At 45.9% G+C, this 14109-nt stretch overlaps 1 protein-coding gene across 1 annotated transcript in view; it reads right to left on the reverse strand.

Annotated features, from left to right (window-relative positions):
* Positions 1-14109, reverse strand: part of LOC146796885 (extracellular calcium-sensing receptor-like) — a 114921-nt gene that overhangs the window by 2830 nt on the left and 97982 nt on the right. Inside the window, exon 7 of the mRNA XM_085631418.1 lies at positions 3628-3751. Coding sequence (XP_085487544.1) covers positions 3628-3751 — 124 coding nt within the window. The remainder of the gene's footprint in view (positions 1-3627; positions 3752-14109) is intronic.

The following is a 14109-nucleotide window of genomic DNA, read 5'->3' on the forward strand; positions in this document are numbered from 1 at the left end:
GAAATAGCAGGAAAGACAGACGAAGTACACTTGAAGTGTAGGGAACAGGGCTACAAGAGGGTGGAAGAACATGGGGAGGGTATACTCAGATGTCAATAAGTGTGCTTTAAGCACACAAGTTAGTAATTTAATAGATGCACCTTAATGCCTTGGTGGAATTGTGCCATAGTGGGACCAAAGTTGTAGTGGTGATTATTGAGAAAGGGCTATGGCAGACCAACACTATACTATGATATGTTGTTAGATTTCTTTCCTTCTGTTCATGCTCTCTTTAAGCCTGCCTTGCACCATAAACACTATCAAGCATCATAGTGCGTATGGCCTAGCATAGGTTTTTTACTGGACGAGTACACTTTCTGTCCAAAATAGTGTTTACAGCACTTTACAGCTCAGCACAAATGCAACGTTAGAATACTTGTGAGAAATGAAAACATTTCTCCTTTTTAACACCTGTCTCGAAGCGGCAATACTTATTGGCCTAGTGCTGTGGATACCTCTTGGTGAAGACTGTTCCAGGGTGCTTTTGATGGCAAAAATGCCATCTAAAAACCTTATGAGTCAGATCAAACATTGGTGACTAAAGTCATTCATTAGCAATGCCATTTAAGGCAGTGGCTGAGTATGATATTCAAAGTTGTTCTGAAAGCCAGGCAATAAAAGACATGTGGAAAGTGTGCATTATATTGAAATTATCTTTATAATCACGAATATGCATGCCTGTAAACTTACTAGAACATTTTGGGCATTTTTCCTTTTCTTCAAAGTTTAAACCAGAAGATTCAAATCATGGGATTCTTTTTTCTTCTTTGTCTCATAGTGTGCACCATATTGCTCACTTACCTCCATAGAAGTAACCCTTGGCATCTTATGGATGGCCTCAGGGTCATGGTGCGTCTCATATAAGTAGTGGTTCCATCATCTCTTAGTCCATTCTTTCAGTTAGCAGATCTATATTTCAAGGGATTAATACTCAATTTTCAATCATTGTTTCATGTGTCTCATCTCGTACTGGGAAGTAGCTTCTCTTACCTCATTGTAACCTGTTTTATCATTTGTGGCTGGGCTATGAGAGAAATAGTGGAGAGATAGTGTTTGTTTATGGGTCTGTAGTCCAATTTAGTGAGTAGGACAATATTGGAGTTGATTTTTGGGGAGACTCTTTTGTAACAAGTATTGAACAAGTTATCTTTTTTAATATTATTGTCTAATGTAATGTCCACAGTAAAAGGGTTTTTATAAAAAGGCATGAAAGTATCATTAGAGTTCAGGAAATAGCTTAAGAAGAACAGTGCAGGGTAACTGAAAACAGTTCTGATTAAATAAAGTGAGGCTTCCAAAGTGTACTAAAGGAATTTGTTAAACCCAATTATAAAATTACAAAATTTCATATCAGAGTCTATGATTTGTAAATAAACAACTGGGAGCTAAAGATTCAAACGAGCTATCTAGATGAACAGTTCTCATGTTATACTGAAAGGCTCACAATCACAATGCGTTTTGCCTTCCAATAGTACATTTTTCCTTTTTAATATAATAATGGAATAAGGTGAAGAGAAGGTAATTATTTTGTGAATAGAGGAATGACTACCTTTCATCTTATCATGGACAAAGAGAAGGGATAAACTAGTGCGCAACACTGAAGTATATGAGATCTGATGTTCTAGCATTAATTAAATGATGTTAGGATTGGGATTTACTGCCTGAGATGCAAGGCAGCTGGTGACACATGTCTTGGATAAAATAAGAAGTAGTTATGAAAAATGGAAACGTTGAAAAAGGAGCAAGTTTTATGAGATGTCCTCATTTAATGGGCATTAAATTATGACTAATGATACACATGCTCCAAGGACAAAAATTGTTCTACCGATTTCCAGGAGGAAGAATGGCTTCTCATGTTATGTTATGTAGACTTGTAAAGAATGGATAATAACCTGCAAGGGTATCCAGGCACTAAGTAGTAAAGAATGACCTGTTAGTATCCAGAAAGACAAACAAGTTACTTTGAACCAAGAAAGAAATGTAATTCTGGTCTTCGGGTAAATGGGTTTCCAAGCTTGTTAGAGGTTGTGTATGTAAGACTTAATGCTAAAACCCTTTCCACATGGGTTTTGATTTATAGATGAAAAGTAGTAAAAGGGGTGAAAGAGTGTTTGATAATATGCTATTTAAATGTAGACACTTTCTGATTGTGTTGTAAGCTATGCCCAGTGATCATGGCAATCAGTCGGAAACTTGCATGCTGATGAGAATATGAGCCTCTAAAGTCAGAGGTGCCTTCTAGGAGGTGCAGGCCTATGGGTTAAGAAATTCATGTAATAATTGTCTTTGAGGGTCAAAGCAGAGAGAAGGCTTCAGCTAAGGGCAATTCCAGAAGAGAACATTTGGGGTCATTTTATGAATACGGCCACTTTCCTTGTTTTCGCCGAATACAAACAAGGAAAGTGAGACATATTAGATTCAAGTGCTGCCCTGGGGGCAGCTGCGAACTCGCGCTGCACATTCACGTGAAATATGGAGTAGATGCCCCATGTTTCATTGTGCAGGTGGCAGTCTGCCTGCACTTATTAGAGGGATTAGAGATCACTATGCAGAGGGGTGCAGTGAGTAACTGCACCTGTCTGCATGGGGATTTCTCGAGGGTCCATGGGACTCAGTTCCCCCGCCTCCCGAGAGGGCTGCCTTTAAGAGGAGCACTGAAAGTGCACCACTTTTTGTGGTGCACTTTCAGTGCATCTCTTTAAGGCATGTTTGGCTCTGCATCCATGTCGGTAATATGGCACAGTGATTCTCTCATTTGCATGGAGCCACGCCCCCATGCAAATGAGGGAACACCTTCTCATGATAGAGCTGGTGCAACATGTGGGTAGGTGCTTTCTGTATAACAGATGGGAATGCACAAGTGTCTGAGGCCCCTTCTGTAATACCATTATGCCCTGCTGGCTCTAAAAGTGGGTGCACAGACCCGTTGCACCCCCAGTACACAATAGATAATACGAGCCCAGAACACTTCTGTATACCATGTTGTTGTGTGAATGCCTTACATTTAAGAGGATTAGAGATAAGAGCTGGCTTCATTGAAAAATCTAATTCAACTGCGAGACACTTGGATTGCCCAACTGGGGGTGCTGGTTAAAGCCTGCTGATTTATAAGGACTGCTCTAAAATTAAGTACCTCCTTAGGCTTATCTGTTTCATTAAAGATCCAGTGGGATTATGTTGTTGAGCGCTGAGGCTAGATGCATTAGATTCTGTGACTTTACAAATGGCTAGGTCTGGGCGGGAAACTTCGCTCCGTTCATGGAGTTTGCGGAGTTTTCTGCATTTTGCACTCCGCGGAGCTCGCAGAGTGCAGAAAACTCCGCTTCGCGATGTGCAGTGGAGTCTTTTCCCCGCTCGCGATCGCGAACGGTAACTTCGTGACCGTGAACGGTAGGTTTGCGAGCGCGAGCTGCTGCTCGGGTTGAATTTCTACCCGAGCGGCAGGAATACCAGCACAAACTGCAGTTCGCACTGCACTCCACCACTTCACGTAGCAAAACTCCGCGAACTATGCCCAGGCCTGCAAATGGCTCTTTTATAGCAGTCCCATTCTTTATTTTCCTAATGTGGAAAAGTATCTAATTCCACCTGTTTGGTTGGTGATGCTTCCATCAGGACAGGGCACACAGATGAAACAGCAATGAGGACGTCCTTCTATTGATGATTTTCTGTATCCTGGAGCACAGCTTTTACTACAAACTGATAAAGGAACCTGGAAAACAGATGGGGAAAGAAATATTGATGTTTTGCAATGGTTTTATAATTTGGGGAAAAATATGGCACAACAAGCACTACATGATTCAGTGTCACCAGCAGGAATTCATGGAATTGTTTATACAAAATCCTCCATACCATCTTTCTTCCTGGTAGAAAACCCTGCTGCCAAAAGAGAAACCAGCATTGGCAAAGCAAATAGGTCTCAGCTATAAACCACCTGTCTATTGGATTTTCCAAGGCTTTTTGCCAATCATATGCGGAAGCAGGCATCAAGATGCATACACATGCAGACAGCAATCTTGCTATGGGTTTTCTATGAAAGTAAACCGATTCCAAGCTGGCATATGTGCCTCATAAAGCATGTGCACATGTGTTGTTAGACATGGCGTATATTATTAATGTACCATTCTAGTATGGAAGACAGCCACGTTTGCACAGTAAATTAATATATAACAACAGTGAAAAACCTGTGTACAAAACACTAAAATAATGAAATAAAATGTTTAAAAATTTACTCAGGTTGGGAACAGGATTGAGGCAGCAGTGGGGGGGGTGAAAGGAGCAGAAGGAGGAAGAGGAAATAGGAGTGGGAGAGTAAGCACTCTATGGAGTACTGAAGTCAATTACAAAATACTCTACTCAAATTTGTAGTGTAGGGATACAACTCATCCATTCAGACCACCATGAGAACGAAGAGCCCGTGAGTAAGGCAAAAACTAGAAGAGGGAGGAAAGTCATTGGCTCAATTGCAGGCACCTGAGATAGACAATAAACAATCCAATCACTAGCAGGGAGCAGTCCCATCCCTTTCTATATATTTTGCATTGGAACTATTTGTAACAAGTCTGCATGCAGACAGCTAATACAGACACTCAAAATGGAAAGAAGGAAAGAGTAATTTATGTATCTCGAATTCAGTTGCATGCAGGCTAGCAAGTATGATGGGTGAAACATTTATTGGAGTGTACATTATATCCTGAATGCCAAACCAGTGAATACTAGCAGGGCTGAACCAGCCTTTCATCTTTCAGTGGACAACTAGATGAGTACTCATGCTTGAAGCAGGTATTTTAAGCATGTTGTATGTGTAAGTTACAGCTGTCAACACAAGCCAACCTTGACCTGCACATTGTGTCAAGCTGCATGCAACATTCTCTTAAATTCTGGTCCTGGATCCGCAATACTCAGATGGGGGTGTAGCATTTTGTCCTGTTTGGTACTGTGTCTGTCTCGTGTAGGGCTTAATTTGTATAAGAATAAGTGTTAGATGCAAAACTGGTTAGTAGCTCATAGCCCGTGCTATAGAATGTCAGAGGTGCAGACTCCCAAGAAGGAGGAGGGCATATTTATAAGGGCATTGCGCTACCGTACCATCACTTACGATGCCATATAAGATGCCATATTTACAAGCCGGCTCTAAACCACTTTGTGTGGCTTAACGCTTCCTTGTAAATATCGTACCCTTTTATGCAGTTTTCTGCATGAAAGGATTGTGCCATCGGTGTTGCTGTGGGCATACCCTAGCAACACCCATTGCTTTTTTTTTTTAAACATATGTTATTGCATTTCTTAGTTTCATGTGCATCATTACAATATGCATAACCTGTTACGTATAATATACCCAGTCCCGTATATATTTATCCGTTGCAGCTCTCTTCCACAATCCAGGGATAAACAACCTCACAATACAGCTGGGGCAGTTGTCTAACAATGAGTTAAGCAATAAATAAACAGGTGAACATTGATGACTAACATTGTACTATACTATTAGACGAATTACACACAACTCCCCTGCTCCCACCCTCCCCGGTCTCTTATATACCTTTCCTTACAATCATGTGGGTGTGGACTTCGATCTGAGCTTGCTGCCCGGTCGTGTTCGTATATCCTGATACCTCCTTTATATACATTGGCCTCAGGGCACAGTTCTTGTTGCATGTTATGCTATGCCTTCTATGGGTTATTTTCAGCTGCCGCTGTGGACTTTAACGCTTCTAATAGCGCATCACACTCTAACGCTATTGGTACTTTCCGTAGTCCTTTGAGCTCTTCCCTATGCAGTGCTGTACTCTCTGCAGTGCCCCAGCGCAGTAATTCCGAGTGCCATGCCAATACGTCTGGAGGTTTCCGTGATTTCCAGCACATTGTAATGGCACGTATGACTAATATAAGTGCGAGATCCATCAGTCTGTATTGTACTTTGTATTTTTGCACTTGCGTATGTAGACCTAAAATACACTCCTCTACCGTGTTCTGTACTTCCCGCTCTATTGCGGTCCCTATTCTATGCCTTATAGTGTCCCAGTACTCTCGTATACTGGGACAAACCCATAGCATGTGAAGTAGGTCGACGCTCTCCAATGAACATCTCGGGCAATGGTGTTGCGTCTGGGGGAACATTTTGTCCAGCCTATGCGGCGTAAGATAGGCTCTGTGCAGTACCATGGTCTGTATGAATTTAAACTTCGTGTTCCGTGATACCTTCCTTGGATGTTCTAGTACCCTTGTCCATTCCTTGTCCGTGAGGGGCCTATCGATGTCTCCTTCCCATGTAATCTTCAGGGTATCCAAAGGGGCCGCAGTGTGTGTTCTGATTCCCGTGTATAGCCATCTTATAAGGTGCCGCCCCCTTCCCATATAATTCACCATTTTGACCAGCTCGTTCGTGGCAGGTTCCTGCCTGTTTGGTGCCCGATGCCTCTTAACGTATTGTACCAGTGCAGCGTGTATTAGATACCACTGTTCCGGGGCCCCAGTTTCGTTAACGAATGTGTCATGGTCTAATAGTGTCCCATCCCCAAATAAATCCGCCATCGTGGCGATCCCCGCATCCAGCCACGGCATTACTGCGCATTTCGTAAGCGTGCCCCTCAGTAGGGGAATTCCCAGCAGGGGAATATTCCCTGCATACACCCTATGTGACTGTGTATATTGTATCGCAGCTTTCCAGCAGCGAAGTGCCGTGTCTGATAACGGGGGTAGATTCCTTTTGGGTCCGCCATCCGGCAGCATCAATGCATGCAGTTTACCATTCTCTGTATCTGCCTCTGTGTACCCTATTTCCTGCAGGTTGCGGCCCGCCGTCAAATAAGACAGCCACTGCAATTGACATGCATAATAGTATGCACGCAGATCAGGGACTCCCAGTCCCCCCATACGTGTACCTACTTGTAGCTTTTTAAGGCTGATGCGGCGTCTGCCATTACCCCAGATTAGTTCAATCAGCATCGTGTTTAGTATGTTGAACATGGCATGCGGTACCATTAATGGTAGATTAGTAAAGTAGTATAAAAGTCTCGGTAGGACTACCATTTTGGCAAGGGCCACTCTTCCCATCACTGACAATGGCAGCGTTGTCCAAAACCCTATACTGGATCTCAGGGCGCAGATTGCCTTATGCAGGTTACCGTCTAGCATGTCCGCATGTGTCCTGTATACTTGTATACCTAGGTATTGAAAGGTATCCATGGCTATTTCTATTCCTTCGCTTCCAAAAGCCACCCTCTTGATCCCTGCATGTTCAGTGAAAAAAAAGGCGTGTGACTTTCTGATATTAATGGATAATCCTGAAACCCTAGCAAAGTGACTGAACGCATCGTGTACTGCAGTTAGGGGCATTCTTAAGTAATGCAAATATAAGAGAATGTCATCTGCGTATGCTGAAAATAAGTGTTGAGTGCGTCCCAGTGATACTCCACATGTCAGAAATTCTTTCCTCAGCATTATGGCCAGTGGTTCCAAGGCTAATATAAATATCAAAGGCGACAGAGGGCATCCCTGTCTGGTCCCTTTGTGGATCGTGTATTCACTAGAGATATGGTTTCCCGTGCGTACTCTGGCCACCGGGTTTTTGTACAGTAAACGCAGCCACGCTATGTAGCCCTCCGGTATCCCGAATTTCCCCAGAGCTTGGAACATATATTCCCAGTTTATAGAGTCAAAGGCTTGTGTTAAGTCCAGTGAGAGGCAACCCGCATGGGGGTATTGACTTGGGGCTTCTGACATCAGGTGGTGTAATTTTCTGATGTTCAAGGATGTGCTACGTGAAGGTAAGAACCCAGTCTGATCTATGTGTATGAGCTGCGGCAGAGAGGGTAGTAATCTATTAGCTAGTACCTTGCTTAGGATTTTATATTCCGTGTTTAGTAGGGACAGCGGTCGGTAATTTGCCATATCCGCCGGGTCCCTCCCCGCCTTTGGCAGTGATACCACCAATGCCTGCGCCGTTGTGGTTGGTAGAGTTCCCTCCCTCCATACAGTTTTGTACAACGTTTCCAGCTGGGGGACCATGAGGTCCGCATACATGCTGTAACATTCTACTGGGAGCCCATCCATACCAGGGGTCTTATTTCGCGGTAGAGCCTTTATAGCTGTCCGGATCTCGGTTTGCGTAATAGGACCGGTGAGACTTTTCTGCGCCTCCTCTACGAGTCTCGGGTACGTCAGTGCAGAAAGAAAGTCTGCCGTTCGGGTCTCTACATCCTGATCTGTGGTACTATATAATGCAGCATAGTAATTGCGAAAGGCTGTGTTAATGTCTGCTTGCGTATATACCTTTCCTCCACCTATCGTCTCTATTTCGTGTATTATCGTTGTAGGGGGAGCAGTTTGGCAAGCAGTGCTCCTGACCTATCCGCTTCCGCATGGGCCTTCCTCGTGTATGCCTGATAATCGATTACCCGCAATGTCTCTAGTGTTTCTGCGTGTTGTATCCTTGCTTCCTGTAACGGGCTCTTACAGTCAGTACGTGTGACTGCTTCCTGCTCTAGTGTACCCAGTTCTTCTTCTATCTCTTTCAGTTTTTTGTGTATTTTCTGCCGCACCCCCACTGTCGTGCTGATTGCTTTCCCCCTTATCACTGCTTTAAAAGCATCCCATTCTACTAGTCTACTTGACGCCGTGTTCCTGTTAATTGCAAAGTAATGTTCTATGGTTCCAGAAAGGTCACTGCGGGACACCTGGTCCTCCAGCATCTGCGGCCATAATCTCCATGTGGGGACCGGTGTAGGCACCCTCCCCCACGCTATTGTTATCTCCAGAGGATTGTGATCTGAGAAGGTTTTTGGTAAGTAGGTGGCATCACACGTTTGCATTGCTATTCTGGTGGAGCAGTACATCCTATCAATTCTTGTATGCAGATCATGCACTGCAGAGTAATAAGAGTATTCCCTGTGTATTGGGTGTCTCAGTCTCCATACGTCACATAGTTCCCACCCTTTTGCCCACCTGTTTAGTGCTTCAGTTTGTCTTAGCACCCCGCCCCATGTAGCGGCGGGTGTGTCTTATCCAGTGTTACATCCATCACCGCATTGCAGTCCCCTCCCAGTATCCAGGGATGCGATTCCCAACCCACCAGCGCCCCACTTACCACTTCCCAATATTTGTCTTGCGACGTATTCGGAGCATATATTGTACCAAGCACCGCAGGCTGACCGTCTAACCTGCCTTTTACAAAAATGTACCTACCAAACTTGTCCATTCTCTGCTCCATTGCCTGGAATGGTATTCCATGTCTCACCCATATTGTAGCGCCCCTGGCATAGCTGGAGTAGGAAGTGGAGAAGATCTGTCCCCTCCATTTTTTACGCAACTTTGCCGCTTTGCTGTCTGTCATGTGCGATTCTTGAAGATACACTATCTGTGATTTGCGGCATTGCAGCTGTGCGTGTATTCTATGCCTTTTCTGCACTGTCCCCATGCCCCGTATGTTCTACGTTATTATGATGTATTTACCTTGCGTTGCCATTTTTATTTTTTGGTGTCTGTGGGAGAATCAATGCATCCGCCAAGTGCCACCGCCCAGTCAGTGTTCCCGATGTCATGAGACCGTCCCCTACCCCTAACAACCCAGTACTCGGTCTGGTCGTCCAACTATACCGGACCATACAACTTAACTGAAACAAAAAAGAAACCTCATTGGTCCCCCTCGTTGCCATTTGGGGGACATTGCTAGCGCTCCACATGTGACTTATTATCACGCTACGATATTGTGGAGCTTGCTACAGGCCTGTGCCAGTTAAACTTAAAGTATTGAGGGTCGACCCACCAGTTTCGCCAGCCCATTACAAAAGATCTCTTTACATTTACTTATTACAAGGAGAATTATACTTGCGAATACAATCAGCCATATAAGTCTTTGATGACTTGCGGGGTCGCGGAGGGGAACAGCGCAACACAGCTCTCAGAGTCCGATTCGTGTGTGACTTCTTCCTCCGAAGATGGTCAAGTCGTCTCCTCCGAGCTGTTCATGAGAGCGGCCGCCGCCACCAGTGCACCAGCCTTGGTCTGTTCTATTTGCTGCTTTGTAATGTACTGCCTCGCTGGTGCTCTGTCTTTTCTTCTCCTTTTCCCAGGTGATATCATCCCGCTTTTCCTGTTCTTTGCCGATGTTTGTGGGTCCGCCGGTGTAAACGTCTTCAGTTCCATCACTTCCAACCAGTCTTCTGCGTCCCCTGGGCTTTCAAAAAAATAAGCTTTTTGTTCGTATATAATCTTTAGTTGCGTCGGGAAAAGCAGTGCATATTTCAGGCCCATGCCTCTCAGTTGTTTCTTGACCGCCAAGAAGGAGGAGCGCTGTCTCTGTACCAGCATCGTGTAATCCGGGTATAACGAGATCTTCCTATTTTCGAAGGTTATCGGGGTTAATTCGTGGGCTTTTTGCAGTAAGAGGTCCCTATCTCGGAAATTCAGCAATTTTACTATGAGTGGCCTAGGTGCTGCACCCGGTTTTGGGCGCCCCGTTGGTATCCTGTGCGTGCGCTCTATGCAGCATTGCGTAGACAGCCCTTCGTTGGTTACATGATCCCGGAACCATTGTTCCATATATGTTGTCGCGTCACTCCCTTCGCTTTTTTCCGGCAGGCCAATGACTCGTATATTGTTCCTTCGAGCCCTTCCTTCTGCGTCCTCTACTCGGTCCAACAGGGCATTCACTTGTTCCTGCAATCGTGTAACCTTGGTTTCATTCTGGGCCTGCCGCGGAACAACTTCCTCCAGCGCCGCTGCGTTTGTCTTCACCTTATCTGCCAATTTGGTGTGGTCTGCTCGAAGCAACCCAAGGCCAGCCGACAGTGTCCCAATTTGTAGTTCTAGTGCCTTCCTGGAATCGCGCACCTCTTGCAGGATAAGATCTAGTTTATCCACTGGGCCGGACGTCGTCGCCGATGTCGCACCTTCGAGTCCGGACTTGCCTCTGGCGGGGTACGCCGTGTCTGGGACACAGTCTTGCCTGCCCTGGTCTTGTTGGCATACTCCCTTTCGCCCCATCTTGCAGGCCAGGACAGAAATATACAGCTTGGGTGATTGCTGCCCGCTGCGTGGCGCCCTTCCTCGCGTCACCTTATCCGATAAGTCTGCTGTTTCCTCCCTGCTTTCGCCTTGGTTCCGTGCCTCCGCTTCCTCAAACCATACCCTGGCACCTCCTATGGCGGTGTCTGCCTCTGCCTTCTCCGCAGCAGCCCGCTCCAACCCCCAGCCCGGCCGCTTCTCCCGGCCTACACCGTGGCCGCCAGGGGAGGAGTTGTCATCCAGATCATGCAGTGGGCCTCTTGCCCTGCGACCTCTTCCATTCGGTGCTAAATGGTCCTCACACGGCCCATGCACTGCCCCCCTTCCGCGACAGTTGTAGCTCATGGGCCGGAATCGCACCAGGCGTTGCACGCATCTGCCGCTACATTCAACCAGTCTGCTCGTAATTTCCCCGGCCTGCCATCAATTTCTGCACCTCCAGTGATTTATTGCCACTCACATCTTTTTCAGCTGCGCCGCCGCTCCTAACGTCTTCCTTGATGTGCCAGAGCTCCGTTGTCTCGCTCGGCCAACGCCGAGGCCCGTCTCCTCCCCCTCCGGCCGGGCTTCAGTTCATGGCGTCTCGGGTCTGTATGGGCCGCCGGCCGCACCCGGCCGGGGTCTATAGTTGCCGCTTCTCCCAGTCATCCGGCAACCGGCGGACCTATCGCCGCCACGGCCATCGCCCCCGCGCCCTCCGACCATCCTGCAATATTCCTTGCACAATAGCGGCTGCCGCGTCTTCCCAGTCGCGCGCCGCGTGAAGCGCAACGTTGCAGCCCTGTCTCGCGTAGGCCGTCTCCTCACCGCAGCTTCCACACTGCTGCCACCTTTGTCTCCGCCCGTCCTGCAGGGGCTCGTCCACCGCCGGTCGCCGTCCGATCTCAGCGCCAGACGCACCGGGACTCCCCAGGTACCTCCGCCACCGTTTGGGACCACAGAGGAGGCTGCCCTACGATCCCCGGCGGGCATTTGTCAGGATAATGACGGCACAGGTCCGGAGCTCCTCAGCTATGCGGCCGCCATGCTTGGCTGCTAGCCACGCCCCCCATCAACACCCATTGCTTTTTGACACTGCCCCAGATTTACAAGGAATACTTTGTTATTTACTCTTTGTATTTTTTCATCATTCTATTCCTCTTTCTTTCCCTTTTTGTGTTTTTTAATTTCTTGGTCTGGATGAAAATGTGATGAGCAAAAATGAGTGCCAGTTCCCAAGAATGAATACCAGTAAGCCACACCTGCAAACACTGGAACCACCAGCTCAAATTAAGCACTGGTCTTGTTTGCAACTTTGAATAGCTTCATGCCTCGTTCTTGTGTTCTAGGTGTTAGACTTTTACTGGGTCCTGAGTGAATGCAACTTCAATGAATGTGTCTTGATGCTTGTCGATGTGGCTGACTACAACGTTCATTTGTATATAATCTTGCATTATAGCCATATAAATGATAATAATTCATAAGGTTTTTGTAAGAATCTTGCCTCCCTGCAATTTCACATGAGACCGAACAACAGCACGGGTTAATTGAATAGGCCAATGAAAGCTCTTGTATGCTGTACATGTGGCTACCATTTGCTCCATGTTTGTTATCTCTCACCTTGTTTTGCAAATGCACCAGGCACCAGGTGCTTGTTCAGCTTGCTCTTGCAAATCATAATATTTACTTATACGGGTGTTTATAAATCTGCCCAGGCTTTGTTGCATCCAGGTGGTTTAAATGACACTGACTGGCATGATCTTGGCATTCACCCAATCTAGCATGTTGAGAAATCCCTAAAATGGAATGGGTATCTTGGAAACAGAGGGGGTCAGTTAGAGTTTCGTAAAGCCGGACCACCACAAAAAGTGTCAGATGTTCCACCCACCGGATTTAAAGTGCTATTGACTCCGATGCTCTCTTAATGGGGTGGATGATACTTCCAACAATATTTTGCTGATGTCCAGCTTCCAAAAAACTCTAAAAAATCTCCACAGTAATTTCTGTCACTCCAGTTATCACGTGGAGTTGTGATCCTGTGACATTTTTCACAGAATTGTGTTTTTCAAGATTTCGCAAAAGTTCAAAACCTTCTCTGCTCAGCCAATAATCATCTTGCCATTTTAAGTCTCAATATTGCTAAGTTGGTTGTCTTACTCCACGGCGCCAAAAAAGCCAAACATGCAAGCGCTCTTCAAAATACATTTAAAATAAAATACTGAAACATGTTTGACCTGTTTTTTTGCTGTTCCAGGTTTTACCTTTTATGGCATTTTGCACAAGGTTGTCTTTTGTATCAGGCCAGAGGATTAAATACTAGACCTGGGTGGAACGCGCAGAACTGCATGGAATTCCACAAATAGGCAGAAATGGGGACGTTGATCTGCTCGCGTTGTGACTCAACACTTGGAGCTCGTTCTGCGCTGAAAAAAATCAGCACAAATGTCACCACATTGTACACCAGCAGGCACAACTTCTCAAGTTGATTTTGCTACCGCTCTGATGGATTTTCTACTTGAGTGCAGCTTTCTGACCGTGAATGGTGGTGAACTGCTGCGACCACTACATTGGAGAAATCTTGCCGGGTGCTCTCCTAGTGACCGAAATTTTGCTAGAGGATGCCAGATCTTGCTTGTATTCACCAACTTACTGTTGGAGAATCTCACCCGATAAAAAAAATTGCCATGAAGCGGTTGTCTGAATTTGGCCAAATCTCCGCCAACTCCACCAGCGGAGTGGAATATATTGCCCAACCCTAATAAATACATGTCTTATTACAGGAAAGCCCACAATCAAAAAGGGGGGGAGGTAGAGGTTTCAGCTAGGTTCACCCTCCTTCCTCATTAATGAACACAAAAAAATGGAATACCGGAATTAGAACCTAGCTATGGGAGAAAAGAGACTCCTGCTGAAGTGGAGTAGAAGAGTCTACTGGTTAGAAAGAAGAATTTCTTTCTATAGTCCCCTCAGTCACCAGAGTTTCCCATTGGTGACATGCTTCATCATAGGGGTCCTCTCAATCCGCTACGTAGGAGCACTTATGTGAAATAAATGTGTAGTGCAGTGATGTGACGTGGGAAAAATGGG

This window comes from Triturus cristatus, chromosome 10 (assembly GCF_964204655.1).
Source record: "Triturus cristatus chromosome 10, aTriCri1.1, whole genome shotgun sequence".
NCBI lineage: Eukaryota > Metazoa > Chordata > Amphibia > Caudata > Salamandridae > Triturus > Triturus cristatus.